The sequence below is a fragment of the Taudactylus pleione genome, unplaced genomic scaffold, assembly GCF_031769625.1.
Source record: "Taudactylus pleione unplaced genomic scaffold, aTauple2 ptg000444l, whole genome shotgun sequence".
In the NCBI taxonomy this organism is placed as follows: Eukaryota; Metazoa; Chordata; class Amphibia; order Anura; family Myobatrachidae; genus Taudactylus; species Taudactylus pleione.
In genome coordinates, this window is record NW_028284846.1 from 212753 (window position 1) to 235253 (window position 22501).

The 22501-nt window shown below is 43.6% G+C and overlaps 1 protein-coding gene across 1 annotated transcript in view; it reads right to left on the reverse strand.

Moving 5' to 3' along the window:
* CAMSAP2 (calmodulin regulated spectrin associated protein family member 2) overlaps positions 1-22501 on the reverse strand; it is a 136976-nt gene that overhangs the window by 35030 nt on the left and 79445 nt on the right. Inside the window, exons 7-10 of the mRNA XM_088447898.1 lie at positions 18751-18841; positions 17973-18045; positions 15334-15368; positions 14490-14559 (exon numbers count right to left, since the gene is read on the reverse strand). Coding sequence (XP_088304024.1) covers positions 14490-14559; positions 15334-15368; positions 17973-18045; positions 18751-18841 — 269 coding nt within the window. The remainder of the gene's footprint in view (positions 1-14489; positions 14560-15333; positions 15369-17972; positions 18046-18750; positions 18842-22501) is intronic.

Genomic DNA, 22501 nt, shown 5'->3' on the forward strand with positions numbered 1-22501 from the left:
GCGAAGCCAGCGGGCCAAGGTCTGCTTAGTGGCCGGCCACCGCTTATGGACATCATGTAAAACAAAGAATCCGACTAGCGAATCTCCCAGGTCCTCTTGACAAAGCCGAAGAGCCCTCATCACAGCCAAAGAAGCCTCCGGCTGAGATTAGTCCCTAGTCTGGAATGCAGGGATTACTATTTCCTGAAGAAAATGGAGCGGGATACCACCTTGGGAAGGTAGCCCAAGCAAGTCCTCAGCACAGCCCTGTAGGAATGGAACACAAGAAATGGGGAGAGACATGAGAGCGCGCTCAAATCAGACACCCTGCGTGCTGACACGATGACTAGTAGAAAAACAGTGTTCCACGTGAGCCAACGCAAGCCCATCATCTGAAACGGTTCAAATGGAGCCGACTGGCGAGTTCAGAGAACTAAGAAAGATCCAAGTGAGCCACAGGAGGACCGAATGGTGGTTGAACATGGAGATCCCCCTGGAAGAAAGGTTTGCACTTCTGGAAGCAGAGCTATCTGCCATTGAAAAAGGACAGACAAGGCAGAGACCAGGACCTTCATGGACGGGAGCCGGAGGCCCAAATCCCGGCCCAACTGCAAAAAGGAAAGGATTTTGCTCTTAGGAAGTATGTCTCAAGAGCCACCCCGTCAAAGCGAGACAGGCCAGATCCAGATGGAAGCAGGGTCCCCGAGATAGAAGATCCGGCTGCAGTGGAAGACTAGGAGGTGCATCTATGGAGAGGCCCAGGAGATCTGCATACCACATTCGCCGAGAAGCAATCCGGAGCCATCAGGATCGGAGTGCCTCCTGCCAGCTTGAACCTACGGAGGACCCGAGGAGGCAGCGAGATCGGGGGATGACATAAAGCAGAGGGAAGATCAAAGGAACCGCTAGTGCATCCACCAGGAGAGCTTCTGGATCCCTGGTGCGGGAGCAATATCTCGGAAGCTAATGGTGGTGGCTAGATGCCTTCATGTCGATGTCCTGATGGCTTAAGAAGTCCGCTTCCCAATCCTGAACGCCCGGGATGAAGACTGCGGACAGTGCTGGAAGTTGACGTTCCTCCCTAGCAAAGAATTCTGCTGACTTCTTGCATGGCTCCAGGACTGCAAGTGTCACCCTGGTGATTTATGTAGGCCACCGTGGTTACGTTGTCTGACTGCATCTTCACCAGACGTCCCTGAAGGAGGTGGTGTGGCCGGCTCAGAGCCCTGTACACAGTACGTAGTTCCAGGATGTAGATGGAAAGCTGGCTCTTCTGAAGCATCCAATGGCCCTAAAGATTAGCTGACAAGTTACTGTCCCCCACCCCCGAAGGCTTGCCTCAGTGGTGAGAAGGACCCAGTCTTGGATCCAAAAGGAGGGTCCCTTGTCCAGATGGGATTGCTGGAGCCACCATAGTAGGGAGAGACGTACCTGCGGGGAAGAATTAAAGTCTGAGCCCTGAGGTTCTGGCGTTACTCAATCCAACGCTTCCGAATGATTTCCTGAAGGTCGGGGTGAAACGGACCACCATGTTGGACATTGAAACCAATGACCTCAGAATATGCATGCACAAGTGTATTGCACCTTTCTCAGTCAGCGTTGAGTGTCCAATTCTAGCTTGTAATCTTGTCCAGAGGGAGGAGACTCTCTGAGCTCTGGAATCTAACAAGGCTCCTAGGTGGAGCATTTCCTAATGTAGATAGCGTGGATTTCTTCCAATTGATTAGCCATCCATGGGACTGAAGATGCTCTTCCATTAAATGGATGTGATCTCTGAGAACTGCTGGAGACTGTGCTAAGAAAAGCAAGTCGTCCAAGTACTGTAAAATTCTGCCGCCCTTACGGCGCAGATGCTTCTATGACCTTCGTTAACACACAAGGGGCCATGGACATTTAGTGGTTTGTTTGGATAGTAAACCAGAGAAAATGCTGGTAATTGGCTGATATAGGGATATGCAAATAAGCATCCTGTGTATCTTACAATGCCATAAAGTCCCCCTGTTCAATTCTAGAATGATAGACCGATGGGACTCCATGCGGGAAGAAATTTGTTTAGGTGTTTAAAATGCAGTATGGGTTGTAAAGTAAACTACTGCCCAAAGTGGGGCTCTAACCCATGGCCTTGAGAGCAAGAGTCTAATGCTCTACTGACTGAACTAGCAGGGCTTATCCATCCAGGCTTCTGAACCAGAAAAGTTTGGCGTAAAGCCTAACCCTGACTGGGAAGGGGGAACAGGAATAACGACCCCTGAGGTCAAGAGAGCGAAGAGTCGCCTCCAGAGCTTCCGGCTGTGTAGGAAGGCTGATGGAAAAAACCTGGAAGGCAGACACTGTCAAAGATGAGAGCAGAGCCTTGAGATATGACACCTTGTGATATGGGTCCATCCCATCATGCGGCAGGCTTCTCCACTGGCTTGGCAGCCGGACATCTAATGGACCAGGTTGCATACCTCTGGGCTTCAAATTTTTAGGGGCTGAATCCTGGCTTCTGTTAAAAAGACTGACCTCTGGCTTTGCCTTGTGGAAGACAGGAATCTTAGGACACAGTGTAGCAACTGATGTAAGAAAGCAGATTTAGAAACTGACACATAGTCCGAATCAAGTTTAATTCAGGACTGAACAGGACGTTGCCCAATAGGGAAGGGCTTCCAGGGCCTTTTTTGGATTTCGTGTCCGCCTTCCCAGTGCGCACCCAAAGTGCTCTTCTGGCTGCAATTGAAGAAGGAAAAATTTAGAAGTTAAAGTTTCTAAATCTATGGCTGCTTCAGAGAGATAAGAAGCTGCCTTTGCACAACCATGAAGCCCAGAACACCTCTGAGTGTATCAGAGGTAAGACCTTCCTCCAAAGAGTCTACCCAGCGGCCGACAGCTTTAGCCATTCAAACTGAAGCGAGGGCTGGATGAGCCAGAGCACCTGCATTGACATAAATTTCCAGTTTCCTATCCATTTGGATCTTTCAGAGATGCAGTGTTAGGGATAGGCAGGAGGGATGACCTTATAAGATGTGTAAAATGGGCATCCATTGGGGAGGAGACTCCCACTTTTCCCTATTCACTGCTGGGAGATATTCTAGGGAGATTAGGGAGAGTCCTCGTCTCCGCGAAGGGGTCTTCTAGCATGCGGACGACGGAAATTCTGCAACTGTTTTTTTTTTTTTTTAACAGGTGTCTTGGAACTAGGAGCTTTCAAAGCTAGCATCCCAGGCAGGAATTGAACATGGGACTCACTACTGTGCCCTAGCTCACTAGGCTGTTGGCCGAGTTTCTGAGTACCCCACTAGTAGAATGGACTGTTATGCTCTGAAAAAAGCCTCAACATCTACTGGGGACATAGCCTCCTTTGGGACAGAAGATGTCTCCACTGGAGGTAATGGAAGCACTAGCTTTATTTGAAGACATCTCTGAATCCGAATCCACCAGATAACAGAGTGGAGTTGTCGCGTGGAGTCGGCCTACGTATGTGTATACTGGAACTATCATGCGGTCTACAAACCATGACCTTACCCGAGTCAGCCGTGACGCCCAAACCGTTCCTTGGCTGGAATCCGTGGGCGAAATCACCTGTTGCAAGGCCCCAAAGCAACTGACACTGACTCATCGTGCACCGGATCCTGAGAATTAATGACATTGATACATTTCCTACTAGTGCACTGCAGCGCCTACATCCCTGGTAGGCTTGTTTCTGGAAATCTTGAGCTGTAGAAAAATCCCACACCCCCCAATAATAAGTGTGGGCGCCAAGGCAAAAAGGGGTCTTTAGGCAGTGTCAGTACGTACTCACCCCTGCAAGGGATGCTCCCTCGGTGAACAGTAACCAAAGCAGGTACAGGAATACAGTCAAGGTACACTTACTTACACACACACAGACCACTGAATGCAGAATATGGGCTAATGTAGCTCAACATACCAACCACAAGTAGCAGGAAGGAGCAAATTCACTGCTGCTGGGAGCAGGCTATGAGGGGAGACTTGACCCCAGCTTCTCTCTCCAGGGCTGAGGCAGGCATGATAGTAAAATGTCGCTCAGTGAGAGGAGGAGGAGAGAGGATCTGCTTGGGGCTTGCTGGCTGCAGAGGGAAAGTGTGCCCCAGGGTTGGGAGAAGGGCTACAGGGAAGCACCAGTCTCCCCCGGCTGACAGAACACCAGGGAAATGGCCGCCACTGATTTTAAGCAGCCCCTGCCCATGTAATATTTCCTGGTGGTCTAGTGGGCAACACAGTCACACCGGGAGCCACTGTCAGTACCGGCCGGAGGACTCCTATTCCGGCGGTGAGAGCCGGCTGCGGCTTGCGGCTCCAGGACTGAAGGAGATCGCGGCCAAAGTCACTGACCCAGTCACCAGTGCTGTGGCCAATGGCGCTGGGGTTGGTGGAGCGGCAGTGAGGGTGTCCTATAGGACGTCTTACACTGCCCACTCTAAGTAGTAAAAACATTATTACAAATAAAATTAAATAAAATAAGGGCGGAACTCTACTATGTACCCCTCTGAAAACGGTGCCCAGCTCCTGTCTTGGCATCAAACTCAAAACGGAGGTCCCAGTGGCTTGGGGCGGGGTATAGAGGAGAAGAGAGTGGGCTTGTGGGTACATTTCATTAACAGTTTGGTGCCCAGTCTCTCCTCTCCAGGCTAAACTCATTGTCATCCCTGTGCCTCCTAGTCGAGGAAAAAGAAATGTACTTTTAAGTTTCAGATTTGAACATTCTATTGGAAAATATTTTATATAAATTAATTTAAAAACTGTCTCCAATACGGCAAAAAGCAAGCAGCATACCCAATACCCTAATGCTGCTTCTGAGGAACACTCTGAAGTCTAACACCACCATTTCAGACACCTTCCTCTACGCTAGCACTTCCCACTTATTCAGAGGATTACAGATGTACAGGAGAGGCTAAATAGATTTCTGCACAGACCAGGCACTCGCACAGCCCCATTTGCAGGGTGTGTTATATATATATATATATATATATATATATATATATATACACATACACACAATAATGAATGGCACTCCTGGACTGGCAGTTTCAGAAATGAATCACAGACTCAATGTTGCAGATAATTAACGTTTCAGCGTCAGACGCTGAAACGTTGATTATCTGCACCAGCTGAGTCTGTGATTAATTTCTGAAATTACCAGTCCAGGAGTGCCATTCATTATTTTTCCTGTTTATGACACTGTCAGAAGGAGCACCCTGGAAAGCTGTAGCTGTTGAGTGAGTGCCGGACCACGTAAGGAAAAAAAAAATAAAGCAAAATAAATTACATATATTTATGGCCCTCTGTTAGAAGTGCCAACAGACAATTTTTCACCAACAAGAACAAGAGTGCGCTACAACGTTAATAAATAATTTTAGAAGGTCTTTATAGAAATTAGGACAATATAGATTGTATGAAAATAGTCCTTAAACAATAATGTTGTGAATCAGTCCTGCGCCAATATTGCATGGACCAAACTTTAAAGATCTTCTATTGAGTTATTCTCGGAACCACCATCTTGATTTGCAAAGTTGGAGATTGAAGTTGGAAATCCCTCTTTGGGCATGCAATATCCTCCTTAGGGTTGCTCTAAAATGACCCTCGCACCAAGAAAATCACTCAAAAAGGCCCAAAGGCCACTAGTAATATCATAAAATAGTTATTGAACATATAATTGTTCTAGAATCTAACAACTTTTAAAATAATATACATTCAATAGAATAAAAAGCGATACATCAACCATTCACAGGTTAATAATAAATACCACTGTCACACCCATGTTAGGTTTCACAGTAATAACCCCGTAGATAGGTAGATATAAGCAAAATTACACCCAATGCGTTTCGTCCTTAAAAAGACTTCCTCAGAGGTATTTCAAAACATATTTCTTAGAAGTGTGGAGGATCCTACCACCAGCACCTCACATACACACAGAGATGCTGGTGGTAGGATCGGTCCACAATAATTTGAGTTACCTGGTTTCTGTGAACAAATTAGTTGATTGTTTTTGAGCTAGAACATTCTCTTGGTTTTATCATTCTAAGAAAAATGTTTTGAAATACCCCTGAGGAAGTCCTTTTAAGGACGAAACACTTTGGTGTAAATTTTCATATATCTACGGGGTTATTACTGTAAAACCTAAAAAGGTGAGACTGGTATTTATTATCAACTTGTGAATGGTTGATTTATTGCTTTTTATTCTATTGAATGTATATTATTTTAAAAGTTGTTAGATTCAAGAATAACTATATGTTCAATAAATATTTTCTGAAATTAATGGTGGCCTTTGGGCCTTTTTGGGTGATCAACCCTAAGGAGAATATTGCAACCCCAAAGAGGGATATACAGATATATAGATGTGACTTGCATTTATGTAAACGCGATTAAGCATGGTTGTGATTTAATACATTCTATTTTTCATGCATTAAGTTAATGGTGTGCAGGTATAATTTTTTTGACCCTTGGAATTGAATATGATGTTATATACTACAATATGTGACCTCAGCACCTGCTAAGTTTATTAAGTGTGTGCGGTTTTTCTTTGTGGATATCTATATAAGGATATCTATATAAGTGTTCTCCCCATGCTGTTTTTTGCGGGTACACCACCCGGCAAGAAACAGCTTACCACCCGGCACTTTATGAGCCTGCAAGTGGGGACAGTATCTGGGAGCTGTATAAAAAGGACCAGATCCTACAGATTTTGCAGCTTTTTCAAAATCAGACGACTGTGCCTCTAAAAATAATTAATATATAAAATATTATTTCAAGTTTAAATCATTACAAGGGCAGGGTTTAAAACATTGTATTATTGCGAAGGCCCCCTCCCGGCTACTTCTTGATGCCACCCAGCTGGAAAAAATTTCTAGGAGGGAGGGAGCGAGGGAGGGAGGGAGCGAGGGAGAGGGAGAGAGAGATTGATTTTATAACATATATATTCTATATCCGGACGACAGTTTGCAAGTAGGCGACGCAGATTACAAGGTGTTGTGTCACCAGTTTATTCGTGTAGCTGATTAAGTTCTGAGAGTGCCACAGCGTTGGTGTTCGATACTACATTGTTTCTGCAGGCACCCAGGCAACTGAGGCCTGCAGTAATAGAGTGATGGCACAAATTATATATCTCCTAGTTTTGGTTTTCGTAAATCTGCATCACGTGGCTATCACACCATGCTTTGTCTCTATACCAGTGATTTCCAACCTCGGTCCTCAAGGCCAGTCCTGGTTTAGTGATATGCATGATTGTGCACAGATGGTTAAATCAAAATAACTACGTAAGCAGGGATCTGCAAATGATTCCGATGCAGATAAGCGCTGTAGGATTGTGGGGATAGTGTGTAAGAGTTGTTCGGCTATCTGTAGTACACATGAAAGGAAGTAACGATTAGTGTGTCAGGGGACAGTGACTGCAGGAAAATGCAGGGTTAAAGGTGGAATTTCAAGACAAGGGAGGTCCAAGGGGCATGGAAGGGGAGGCGACTTGGAAAGACAAAAGGCTGATGCACGGATCCAGCATCCTCTTTTACAAGAAATCTTTCCGGAAACAGGATCACATGGGACAGGATAAGTACCAATCGCTGGGGCCTAGTTTGGGCTGATTGTTTAAATATCCCCTGTGGGCTTACACTGTTTTCTCTAGGGGTTTAATCCTTACCTCTGCGCATCTGCATTCTAAGCTGCCCAACCACAATTCTCAGCTTTTATTTCCATACCTTCCAGCTCTCAACCCTTTCCAAAAAAAAAAAAAAAACCTTTAAAAATATTGAGTCTTTCCTTCTACTTTTCATCCCTTAACCCCAGTCTCTTTCTTCATAAATATTGCATACTGTCTTACATTATCTGGGTTATTTGCATCTTGTAACATCAATTGCTGTTTCATAATTGCTGGGGACTGTATTTTAAATTGTTATAAGTTAGAGTTTGCATTTGGTAACATCAATTGCTGCATGTTTGTTATATAATCGCTGTATATCGTAATTTAAATTGTTAAACTGAGGTTGGCATTGTGTAACAGCAATGGCTGCAAGTATGTCTGAGAATAGCTGTGTACTGTAGTAAATTTGTAACTAAGGGTCAGATTCTCCCTAGTTACACAGCCCCAGTTGGTTAGGCCATTTGCTCAGGCAACTTTATGCCCCCCTAGCCCCTCTCTTCCTTAATAGCTATTACATTTAGTCTTACCTTATCAGAATCATTTGCATGTTGTAACATCAAGTGCTGTTATATAATGGGTGAGTATTATAGTTTAAGTTGTTAGGATAGGTTTTGCATTTGGTACATAAATCGCTGCATGTATTGTTTTATAAATGCTGTGCATTATAATTTGAATTGTTAAACTAAGGTTTGCATTGTGCAACAACAATCGGTGCACACATGATTGAGAATCGCTGTATATCATGGTAAATGTAGTAAAACTATGGGTTAGATTCAGTTCCCTTTAACAGCCCTTACCATAAATGTCCCATCCCCCGACTGCCTTGTGCTCTCTTGTTTCGCTGTCCCAGTTTGTCAGGCCATTTCCCCAAGCAACTGTGAGCCCCTCTGCTGCATTTAATAGGAAGTAGGTGCAACTCCCCACCATTCTGTTTCGCTAAATCATTTCATAAAAACAACCAGCCTAATTACATTGGCACGGCGGCGAGACCCATCCATTATACACTTTATAACAAAATCTGAGCCCTCCTGAGCAGGGAGATTGCTTCAGGCCAGCATTCAGTTTGTTCATTTACCAAGTTTGTGCCACATATCTTTAGCTCTTGGTCCCCATCACTACCCCTTTTCTAAAAAAATTAGTAATTTAAGGTCCTTATATATTTATTTGACTTTTTGCTCCCTCTGTCCTCACCTATCTGTGGCTTGCTTTTCAAATGTCTGATAACAATATACAGTATGTGGTCTTCTCATCTGTTTTCTTGTAAGCTAAAAGCCCCCCCTGTGTCCTTCCTTTGTTCATAACAACACACACTCTAATTTAAAGTCCTGAGTCAGGCATATTCGTGACAGTCTTCTACCCCAATGATTCTGCGCAGGCTTTCTTTGGTCCCTATTTTGTGCTCTCTTGCGAACAATGTAGATTTTACTTTGAATTCCTAAAAAATTCAAATTGTGCCTTCTTCGTCTCGTATGCATAGTTAACCAGGGCTTAGTAATCTGCCATCGATAGTTTGACAAACAGCAATTGGCAGATGTTGAACGTGTTTGACCAGCAAGGGAATATTGGGAGGCAGAAACTAATAATGGAAAAACATCCATGCTCACCATCGATTATTTTTACTAATGGTTTTAAACCAGTGGCCATCGATGCCAGCCAGTTTATATTCACCACTACATTTAACTTCTCACGTCTTAACTAAAAGACAGCATATATCTCCTTCCTAAACAGCCCTCACCTAACCGTGATCAAACCCCACACTGAGAGCAGAGCCGTCACTAGATTTTTTGGTGCCCTTTGCCAGAAAGAGCATTGGCGACCCCTCATTTTTCAAAGGGACATAATGCACCCAAAAAAGGGCATTGGCTTCATGGGAAAGGGTCAGGGAAGGTATAAGAAAGGCCAGGAGATGCTGGGGATGAAATAAGAGGAAGCTACAAGCAAGAATGATAATAAACAGAAATTTGATAGGCCCAAACAGCGCCCCCTCCCCTGTGGTGCCCTGTGCGATGGCACCGGCCGCACTACTCTAGCTACAGCCCTCACTGAGAGACACGCATGGGTCAGTGCATATATGTAGGAATAATTAAATACTGCAGGTGGAGGGCATGATAAGGTACATGTAAGCATTGCTGTGAGCAGGTATATAGGTGTATGTGTATATATATGCGTGTGTGTGTGTGTGTGTGTGTATGTGTATATATATGCGTGTGTGTGTGTGTGTGTGTGTGTGTGTGTGTGTGTGTGTGTGTGTGTGTGTGTATGTATGTATGTATATATATATATATATGTATGTATATATATATATATATATATATATATATATATATAGGATATGTATATTGTAGGTATGGCATATGTAGGTATATGTATATATAATGAAGTATATATACATGTTAGATATGTTAATTGATACATAGAGTTATGGGTCCATTTATTTTGGAGTAGGGCATAATAGTGTATGGATATTCATTTACAGGTGGAAGGACATGTATGTGTAGGTAGGTACATTGTAATTGCATATACATGAGTGGGCATATATACAATTTTATATTAGGTAGATGGGGATATACATGTGTATGTGCACGAGCACATATGTACAAATCTAGTGGTATGTAAGGGTATGCTTGTGGGTATATATATATATATATATATATATATATATATATATATATATATATATATATATATATATGTGCATGTAGGAAGCTGTATGTCCATAGATATAGAAATGCACACATATAGATAGAAGTTAGGCATTTAGGTATGTCTATACATGGGTATACATATATAGAGAGGTGTGGGTATATGCAGTTGACCACGCCTGGGCACCGCAAAGTGAGGCTAGATAAATTTAATATGTGGCTGCTTATGCACGAAGACTGGTGCAGTCCAAACCCAAATTTTTCTGCCTCCTCAGGTGAGGTGCAGGACAATGTACAGGAGCGGCTTAGCCTCGGATGACTCAAGAACAGAGACCTGGAATCAGGGTAGTAGTCGATCCTCAATCCTGGCTGGCTCATGGGGGCACATGCTGGCAGCATATTTCCCAATCTAGATTGTGAGTATGATCATGTGCAAATCTTGGATTATTACGTATTGCCTGGGTATATAAGCTCTGGTAACCCAACTCGGTCTACCAACTACCTAGGAAAGCTCATGTGCTTGGTGTTCCGCAGAGTGCAGAACAGGCACAAATGCATGAGTACAGTTTCAGTGGTAAGGGGTAGATATTGGGGCCAAACAGAAGATGCCAAAGCAAGCAGACCTCATCCCTATACAGCATTTCCTCTTACTTAGGTCTTACTTAGGTCTACCAGCCCCCTGCTTTCCTTTCGTGGACAGTCTACATATTTAGCTTAGCCACAGTGTTTATTCACTATCTTCCTACTTACAGGCCACTGCGGGCTGGAGGATTCTCCCCATCATTAAGCGGGCTCATTGTCTTGGCTGGGTATAATTTGAATCCTCACGGGACCAACGAACCCCTCATAGAAATGCTGGAGCTCCCAGCTAAAATGTCCTCCCCCCCTTGTTCTCATCCGCAGAAATCTCTACAGCTCAGCTCCTCATTCTCTGTACTAAAATATGAATCAGGGTTTTCTATAATCTGATTCTCACAGCTTTGCTGACACTGACATTCTTACAAAGCAAACTGTGGTGGGCATACAGGAGTGTAAAGCAGGTGGTGAGGTCTGTCTGGTAGTGGCTATGCTCACATATAATAGAATGGGGATTAACCACAGGCTATAGTATACCAATATATAACTGGGGTGATTGTGTATCATGGTAGAAATAATCTGCCAATAACAGTTCCAGCCCACAGTACAAACTGTGCAATCTTTGAGGCAGCAAATATGAGGCCTTTTTGCTTTAATAATTAATGAAAAAATCACTATGTGTACAAGAAAACATACAGAGTGTCATGGCTATATACTATGTTGGGTCAGATAGAGGACATGTTGTCGAGATTTCAGTGGGAAAGTGCAGTTTCACGAGGCGAATCTAGGTAAAACCAGAAGTCGGGTTATATTAGATTACATCTGGTAAAATTACAATTCAGGTCATTCATAGGTGTTGGTCCATGAACTTGAGAGGTAAGAAGGACATCACCGAAGGTTTTCTGATCTCAAAGGTACCGGAAGTTAACATTGGTGGGTTTGAGTTGCAGGGTTGCTAGAAACCCCATAGGGGTGCCTTTTTCCACTGGCTTTGTGTGGGTGGCTGTACCAGAAATGATCAGGAGTTGGGAATGATTTCCACAGTTCACAAGTCTCTAACAAATCAGGGTATGGCACTGGCATAACATGAGAACAAGGAAATATGCCACTCCAACTGCCATCACATTACATAGTTCTAAAGCTGTGTAGTAGCGGGTGAGAAATGGCCAGGTGGTTTAACTTTTTTAATTTGCCTACTTCGGGGCTGTCAGGATGGAAGAATTGGTGGCAACATTCAGAAAGTCACACAACAGAGTTTTGCTTTACGTTAGTATCATGATCAGGGAAGCAAGAGTGCTATGTAAAATTGAAAGGTCCAGAACGGATCAGGCAGATTGGTGGTATGGGAAATGCAGTTGCAAACTAAATCATCATACAGTTACAATGATAATCATGTGTTGCGGGGATGATATGTCCTCGGGGGGCCGTGTAGTGATTTTGCAAGTTATTTGGCTCGTCTGCCTAGCAACGGGCAGTGGGTACCTACGTCGATGGGTGACACCTATGCCGGTGTATGCAGCAATGCTGTGGTGATTGTCACGGCCCCCATTAATATTGGAGATCGTGAAGGCTCCTTCCAAAACGAAGGACAGCTGTGCACGAGTCTAAATACGGACTTTGCACTGCGTAGTGAAGGAGGAGTTTTGCTGACTTCACGATCAGTGGGATTGGAAGAACCCAATCCATGGGTAGAATTACCCACTCGGTTGACCAAATTTGAGTAGACCAGTTTGCAACTGTTTTTTTTCCCTAGGCCACAAACTTTATGAAGGGAAACAGTTACAGGAGTTACATTAGACCGGGGAAATAGGCAGATGTGGACTCACACTCATCATGATTTCGGGTGAAGTGAGGGGATGTACCTCTGAGAGGGGTTTTATTTTTACTCATGTCGCTATAAAATTCTAACTTCTCCAATTGGCTCTAGACATGAGGTTTTTGTTTTCACCCCCTTCAAGGGTCTTGAACCTCAAGTGAGCACGTATTAGTTGTAGTTAGAACAAAGGAAGAGGGGTTGAAAGTTTTGTGCAATGTTACTGACATGTTTTTTCCAAATTTCAGAGTCGCACAGTGGCGGAGACACCTGGATCCTGGGGCATTCTTTTATCTTCTGGGCGGAGAGATATGTAAGGGAGAATGGTTTAGTGCAAACTGCAGAGAGACAGTCGGGTCGGATCAGGTGGTTGGGAAGGAGAGGAATGAAGTGGTAACAACTAGACACAGAAATTGCTAGGGCAGCTAGGCAATACGGATATCCAAGGAAGATAATATTACACTTGGGGGGAAACGACTTGGGCAAGACAAGTTTCTGGAGCCTAGTTAGGGCAATTAAAATAGACATAAGCAAGGTACACTCATGTTGGCCAGACACACTTCTAGTTTGGTCAAACATAGTTCCTAGAAGGCAGTGGCAAGCAGCAGCAGGCCCAGCTATGCTTAGGACAGGGTGGAAGGTAAATATGATAATATGCAAATTCATAACCAACTTAGGAGGTAGGGTGATTAGGCACCCTCGAATAGTGGCTTCGCTGGAATCACTATACAGGGCGGATGGAGTACATCTGTCAGACTACGGAATGGCCTGGTTGATAGAGAATCTACTAGCAGAGGGCGGGGAGTAGGCGGTAAGTTGGTGACGGGCTAGTTCCTAAAGAGGCTCTAGCTGTGACGGGAAACGCAATTGCAAACTAAATCATAATAAAGTTACAATGACAATCATGTGGTGCGAGGATGATATGTCCTCCGGGGGCCGTGTAGTGATTTTGAAAGTGATTTGGCTTGTCTGCCTAGCAACGGGCAGCGGGCACCTACGTCGATGTGTGACACCTATGCCGGTGTATGCAGCAGTGCTGAGGTGATTGTCACGGCCCCCATTGATTTTGAAGATCGTGAAGGCTCCTCCCAAAACGAAGCGGTGCACGAGTCTAGATACGGACTTTACACTGCGTAGCGAGAGAGGAGTTTTTGGCTGACTTCACGATCAGTGGGATTGGAGGAACCCAATCCGTGGGTAGGATTACCCACTTGGTTGACCAAATTTTGAGTAGTACAGTTTGCAATTGCTTATCCTAGGCCACCAACTTTATGGAAGTGATAAATAAAATTTGGACCTTCTTCCTGCCAGCTATGGTGTGTAGCGTCTTTATTTTATTAAGTATTAAGAGGTAATGATGAAGGAATCTATAGGTGGCTAACAAATTATGCAAACACACGGAGGCCATCATACTTAAGCGGCTTATAATAAACTCACTTGTGCTCAAGCATGGCTATCCCTAAAACCTGGACTGTTAGTGTGCCTTGAGGACCGTGGTTGGGAACCCCTGCTCTATCCTGTAACGTCTACATTTATGGTGCAGTCAGAATCTCGAAGGCGACCAATTTGACGGTCAAAATACTGACAAATCCCAATGGTGAGTATTAGGGTTGGGCACTAGGGGGAGGGTTAGGCTGCCGAAGTGGGAAGTTAGGGTTAGGCTGCGGAAGGGAGTTAGAATAATCACTAAAATTTGGCTGCATTTTGACCATCAGGATCCCACTACCAGGATATCGTACCCAAACCCCACATTGAAGGCAGTTTAATATACATACTTGTCATAATTGACATACCAGATTTGTTTATGTCCAACAAGTTCCCTATGATAATTGCTCAATTTTCTTACCTTTTTTCTTTGGGCCAAGTCCCAACCTGTCCATCTACATATGACATAGATGATGATCTTCGAATAACAGCTGCAAAGTCAATGTTGGAATCATTGTTATATCTGCTTTTAGCTTCTCACAAATAAACCGTTCAAAAATTAGAAATATTTTCCTAATCTATCTTAAGCAGATCCAGACCCTGACTAATCCAAATAGATGCATGTATAGGCAGCTTTACAAGTTTTGCAGAGTACAGTTAACATATAACAAAATAATCTCTTAAAAAAAAAAAAATAAAAAAAAAAAACACATGTTGCAGCAAAAGGAGGGCACATGTTACATAGATGTTCTCCAGGCTGAGGATTCAACTTCACCTAACAAGAATATTACAGCAAGCTTCTTTGTCTCCATGTGTATTATACATTATACATATGGCAAGAACTGCGAGAGACTGGGTGTACTAATGCAGGCTAGTGCTAACAGGAGTGGTCCACTTTCCATGAAAGAGTATGGTGGTTTGACAGCGTTTCTCCAGCTTCCTGATACAATATGGTCATTGTTCCCCATGTGTATCCTGTAAGGACATTGAGAATATAGTGCTCAGCAGAGCCAGGATCCATCAGGAGGCTGCGGTACATGGGGCTCAGGATGGCCGTAGAGCGAGTCCCTACAGATTGTTGAACATACACATGACAAAGCAGGATTTCTTACCCAGTTTGGGTGTCAGGATCCCACTCTGAGTCTGACACCCAAGCTAGCTGAAATCTGTAGTCCTCAGTAGTAACTGGGGCACTTTCACCCAACAAAGTCCAAAATGCTCTAGGAGCTGATTTGCTATCACTGTTCATAAATCAGGTCTCTTACCTTGGCCAGGGGATGAGGACATATCTTCTGGGTTCCTGCAAATAGATTATATTATATAATAAATTTATTAGAGCACAAAGTAAATTTCCTGGTGTAAATTTTGGGATAGGGAATGTTAGGCTACATCTGCTTTTGTACATATGTTAGTGTGGGTAATGGGAGAATTTCTGCAGGAGAAAGGATTGGTGGGTGCACATGGTTTCATAGAAAAAAAGGAGGATTGCGCTATAAAGTGTGTGGGGATCACTTGCTGTAAATGAAGAGATTATGAGATTCACTATGCTGGAAATGAAGAGGAGGTGCTGTGCACTACTACGATGGAAATGTGAAGGGTCACGGAAGATCACTATGCTGGAAATGAAGAGGAGGTGCTGTGCACTACTACGATGGAAATGTGAAGGGTCACGGAAGATCACTATGCTGGAAATGAACAGGGAAGCTAGGGATCACTATACTGTAAATGAAGAGGAAGCACTGGGGTGCACTCTGCTGTGATTGAAGAGGGGAGCTAGGGATCACTATGGTGGAAATGAAGAGGAGGCACTATGCATTACTGTGCTGGAAATGAAGAGGTGGCGCTGTTGATCACTACGCTGCAAATGAAGAGGGGAGCTAAGAATCACTACGCTGGAAATGAAGAGGGGAGCTAGGGATCACTACGCTGGAAATGAAGATTGGAGCTAGGGATCACTACGCTGGAAATGAAGAGGGGAGCTAGGAATCACTATGGTGGAAATGAAGAGGGGAGCTAGGGATCACTACACTGGAAATGAAGAGGGGAGCTAGGGATCACTACGCTGGAAATGAAGAGGGGAGCTAGGGATCACTACGCTGGAAATGAAGAGGAGGCACTATGCATTACTGTGCTGGAAATGAAGAGGTGACGCTATGTATTACTGTGCTGGAAATTAAGAGGGGAGCTAGGAATCACTATGGTGGAAATGAAGAGGGGAGCTAGGGATCACTACGCTGGAAATGAAGAGGAGGCACTATGCATTGCTGTGCTGGAAATGAAGATTGGAGCTAGGGATCACTACGCTGGAAATGAAGATGGGAGCTAGGGATCACTACGCTGGAAATGAAGAGGGAAGCTAAGAAGCACTACGCTGGAAATGAAGAGGGGAGTTAGGGATCACTACACTGGAAATGATGATGGGAACTAGGGATCACTACGCTGGAAATGAAGAGGGGAGTTAGGGATCACTACACTGGAAATGATGATGGGAACTAGGGATCACTACGCTGGAAATGAATAGGGGAGCTAGGGATCACTACGCTGAAAATGAAGAGGGGAGCTAGGGATCACTATGGTGGAAATGAAGAGGGGAGTTAGGGATCACTACGCTGGAAATGAAGAGGGGAGCTAGAGATCACTACGCTGGAAATGAAGAGGAGGCACTATGCATTACTGTGCTGGAAATGAAGAGGTGACGCTATGTATTACTGTGCTGGAAATGAAGAGATGGCACTATGCATTACTGTGCTGGAAATGAAGAGGGGAGCTAGGAATCACTATGGTGGAAATGAAGAGGGGAGCTAGGGATCACTACGCTGGAAATGAAGAGGGGAGCTAGGGATCACTACGCTGGAAATGAAGAGGAGGCACTATGCATTACTGTGCTGGAAATGAAGAGGTGACGCTATGTATTACTGTGCTGGAAATGAAGAGATGGCACTATGCATTACTGTGCTGGAAATGAAGAGGGGAGCTAGGAATCACTATGGTGGAAATGAAGAGGGGAGCTAGGGATCACTACGCTGGAAATGAAGAGGGGAGCTAGGGATCACTACGCTAGAAATGAAGAGGAGGCACTATGCATTACTGTGCTGGAAATGAAGAGGTGACGCTATGTATTACTGTGCTGGAAATGAAGAGATGGCACTATGCATTACTGTGCTGGAAATTAAGAGGGGAGCTAGGAATCACTATGGTGGAAATTATGAGGGGAGCTAGGAATCACTATGGTGGAAATGAACAGGGGAGTTAGGGATCACTACGCTGGAAATGAAGAGGAGGCACTATGCATTGCTGTGCTGGAAATTACGAGGGGAGCTAGGAATCACTACGCTGGAAATGAAGAGGGGAGTTAGGGATCACTACGCTGGAAATGAAGAGGGGAGCTAGGGATCACTACGCTGGAAATGAAGAGGGGAGCTAGGAATCACTACGCTGGAAATGAAGAGGGGAGTTAGGAATCACTACGGTGGAAATGAATAGGAGAGTTAGGGATGACTGCGCTGGAAATGAAGAGGGGAGCTAGGGATCACTACGGTGGAAATGAAGAGGGGAGCTAGGGATCACTACGGTGGAAATGAAGAGGAGGCACTATGCATAACTGTGCTGGAAATGAAGAGATGGCGCTGTGGATCACTACGATGGAAATGAAGGAGATGCTGGGGATCACTATGGTGGAAATGAAGATAAGGTACGATGGAAATGAAGAGGAGGCACTGGGAAGCACTATGCTGTGAATGGAGAGGATATGCTGCAATGATTGTGTATGCAAGTAACTGATCAGACCTAGCGTTCAATATGCATTTTAAAACTACAAATAGAGCAATAATTTAACAGGTGTGAATATGGATATAAGCTCGGTATTTACTATTAGATTAGTACAATTCAAATAACCGCTATGTACCTAGCATTTGAAGAACTTCCCAAAGTATGCCTCCTATTAAAGTGTGAAGATTTTGAAATATTCTTCATTGGATCTGAAATTAAAATGAGAATATTAGACCTATGAAATACATTTTTTTCATACAATTTAAAACATTAATTTTATAATAGAATAGGCAAAGGTTAGTACAGAAATTGGCTCTTCTACACCTGTAAAAACAGAATACACTACATATTACAAGGGACTAAGGTGTTACTGTATGTTAAGAGAAACACTTGTTTGGATACTAATTTTGACAAGAGATATTTGAGGGATGCAGGCCCAGGGCAATACAGCACATAGTACAACACATGAAAGAGCGGCTTTAGTTATGTCTGCACAGAGAGCATATGGTGTGGGGCTGCAGATAAAAATGGTCTCATAGAAGTCACATATTGTGCACAGATTGTAGTTAAGCCTTTAGAACAGTCATTTGAATACGAACGTCAACTAGTGATCCGTATACAGTATACTTGCACGCCATGCTTACCCTTCCTAATATAAGATATTTCTGATTTAATGTCTTCATTGTATTTTAATAAAATCCTGAGGGGTATATTTACTGAAGTGTGGGTTTTCAGAAGTGGAGTTGTTGCCTATAGCAACCAATCAGATTCTACTTATCATTTAGCTAGCACCTTCTATTAGACAATAGCTAGAATCTGATTCGTTGCTATGGGCAACATCTCCAATTCTAAAAACCTGCACTTTAGTAAATTTACCCGAGAATGTTAAATAAATATTAGTGCTGTAACATTACCTTGTGTGTCCACCACTCTCGGCTGTACAAACGAGGGTTTTACCACTTCAAACCACCAGAAAAGTTCAGCCATGAACACTAAGTAATTGGCCTGCAAAAAAAAGGAGTCAGTCTAAAAAACAGAGTTACAGCAAAGGATACCCATGCAACAAGCAAACAATCATTGTGGTTTACAAATATCCAGCAACTAAGACCAAAGAATCCAGTACAAATGAGGAAATAGGGCTCGTTTACCAATGCAGCATTTGGGTTTCAAATTTGCACAGTAACCAATCAGTAATAACATTTTGTCTTGTGCCTCACTGGTTGTTGTGGTTTAGTGCAAAACTTGCACCTAAATGCTGTGTTAGTTAAGAAGTTCTAATGGCAGCAAATATCTGATTAGTTACCATTGTTAATGCACATTAGTATTTTGTTGTAAATAACTCCCAGAGTTTTATTAGGTCCTATATTATGTGGGTGGTAAGGGGTTATGTCATATGGAACTTGGTTTATGCACGCAAATACATAAGTCCCTTTGCCCTGCGCCTGTTAGAGTAGCACTCCTCTCCTACCTCCCGCACCAGGACTGGGGTGTCACTGGTGTTAAAGCTGGGAGCAAATTCAAATAGTGACCAGATTTCAGATCTGAACACGCAGCTTGCTCACTACAATGGGCAGCCAGCAGAAAGACTTATTGACGTCATCGTTGGTGCCACCTAGAGCGATTCTAATAAGCCCCTTACTCCACCACAATGTAGTAACATGCGCTTAGTGATAACATGTGCATAGTGAGCAGAATTCTGTTATGCATGTTAAAATATGTTTGTGAAGAAAGAATAACACACAAGTAACACTGAAGTAAAATAATGTTGATAAAAACTGAAAAGGAAATATGTTAGGACCCTTGTGTCCTTTTATACTGTGGCTCAAGTAGCTCCAAGTGTCTTTTTAGCTCACAATGTACATCTTATTGTGAGTCTTATTCTCAAATATAAAACAGAAAGCTGCAAAAAGGCATTGCTAGCATACACTGACCACTGGGGCTTGTGACATTTGTACATATGTGTGCAAATGAGTCTGAATCTGTGTAAAAAGGGGCTTGGCACGAGTCTTTATCACGCTAGATCCCTTGTGTTATACCAATTCCCATGTAACATTTCTTTCCATGCCCACTACCGCTAGCTGCTATATACTGTAGCAGCGAAGTGGCACATTGGGCAGGGAGAGAGCAGACAGCGACTCTATGGTATGTAGTATTTGTCTTGGTGTGCCATCTACTGCATTGACATGTAACTGCAACTTCATGAGTCAAGATAAGCGGCCTGATTAGTGCTTTATATATAGTTGGATTTTCCTGCATAATAGATCTTGAGATATAAATCTATGTAATTATACACGCATACATATATAACGGTTTGCGTTTGGGGTGTGCAAAATATATATATGTATCTCTCTCTCTCTCTCTCTCTCTCTCTCTCTCTCTCTCTCTCTCTCTCTCTCTCTCTCTCTCTCTCTCTCTCTATATATATACACACACACACACACACACACACACACACAGTCCAAGGTGCAGCACTCTCCATAATAAAGACACAAGTAGGTCAATCAACGTTTCAGTACATTGGTACTATCTTCAGGATTACAAAAAATATTATATACATTTCCTACCTTATATACCTAATCACCTCTGAGTGAAGCCGCGCCAAAGGTCCGGGACCCACTGCCCGTCCGGCGGCGAACATAGATGACGTCATCACGTTGACGACGCAGACATGTGACACAACCCATCACCAAGACAACACATACAACAAAAGACCGGCACTGGAAAACAATGCGCTTTAGACATAACTCAGTTTGACAGCTAATGTAAACAAAGCACAGCAGCAAACCATCAAACATAGTAATGATACATAACAATAATGGCAATAATCATAATAATAGCAAATAAATGCACATATACATCAAAATCAAAAACATGACAACTTAGCATACTCATTTAACCCTCTAGGAGCCAAAACATTGAGACGATGGATCCACATTGCCTCACGTTGCAACAGCAACCGATTACGATCCCCTCCTTTAAGAGGCAGAGGAACGTGATCTATCATACGATATCGCAAGCTAGCAAGACTATGATTAAATAAAGCAAAGTGGCGAGCAACAGGTTGCTCACTTGTGCCACTTAATAACGCAGCCCTAATACTTGAGCGATGCATACTCATCCTCTCTTTGAATTTACACTGTGTCTTGCCAATATAACTCAGGGTCTCATTCAGACCCGCTCGCGAGCGCAGGATGCTCGCAAGCGGGTCGATGGTACCCAAATGCGCATGCGCACGACGGAGGCTGCTCTGTCGTGCGCATGCGCGAGACCCAGCGAGCGACGGGGAAGCAGTCGCTCGGGGTCTCGCACCAAAGGGGACGGGGTCTCGCACCAAAGGGGGCGTGCTGTCGATGGTGAGTGTGCCGGAGCGTGGCTGCCCATACGGAGGCGTTCCCATGGGAACGCCTACCGTCTGGGTCCGTTAGAGCCAAAATCACTCCAGGGCTTGTGGCAGCGAGAACCTACCGCAGGGTCTCGTCGCAACCCCGATGGTCGCGATGGTCAAGACAATCATCATGGACGCTCGCATAAGCTGTGGGTGGTAACCCACAGCTATGCGAGCGTCCAGGAGGACGCACCAAAAAAAACAAAAACGCCCTGATTCAGAGCGGGCGCTCATTCACAGCGTCCGGCTCTGAATCAGGCCCTCAGTCCGCAAGGACAAAGGATCTGATATATGACAAACTTACTATTACACGTAAGATGATACAAAATGTCATATTTCTTTCCAGAGTGAGGGTGACTGAAACTGGCTCCAGTAATAAGGTAGCGCAAGTCACACAGGAGCATTTAAAGCATCCTGGTTTCTGTACTGACAAAAACTGTTTCACAGGTCTTTTATCACTCACATCTGCTTTAACCAAACGATCACGTAAATTGTGGCCCCTAGTATAGCACGACATAATGTCAAGCTCAGTTAATGGTAAAGAATTATCGGATTTAACGATAGGCCAATGCTTTTTTGCTATCTTATTGATGTCAGGTGACAAGACATTAAAATGATTAACCCAGGGTATTGCATTCCTATTTTTTCTAGTTGGTACATTTCCCTTTTTTAACAGTAATGAGCGATCCATGTCCAATACTTTCAATTTAGTATGTAACAAGTCAGAACGGCAATAACCTCGTGACACAAATTTGTCAATGAGGGCGTCAATCTGACTTTCTGCCATAGACAAATCACTATTGATACGTATTATTCTCAACATCTGGGAATACGGCAATCCAAACTAAGTTTCTAGAATGACAACTAGACCTGTGCAACAGAGTATTACGATCCGTTGGTTTCATAAAAACAGAGGTAGAAATCACATCATTGGTATTAGTAATTTGTACATCAAGAAAATCTATATTAGTTTGGCTCAGCCGAACTGTAAGTTTCAATGGACTCTCAGTCTCGTTATGACTATTAATAATGTCCAAAAATGTAGATTCATTACCAAGCCAAACCAAAAACACATCATCTAGAAATCTAGAAATCATCTTACGTGTAATAAGTTTGTCATATATCAGATTCTCTGTCCTTGCGGACTGAGTTATATTGGCAAGACACAGTGTAAATTCAAAGAGAGGATGAGTATGCATCGCTCAAGTATTAGGGCTGCGTTATTAAGTGGCACAAGTGAGCAACCTATTGGTTTATTTAATCAGTCTTGCTAGCTTGCG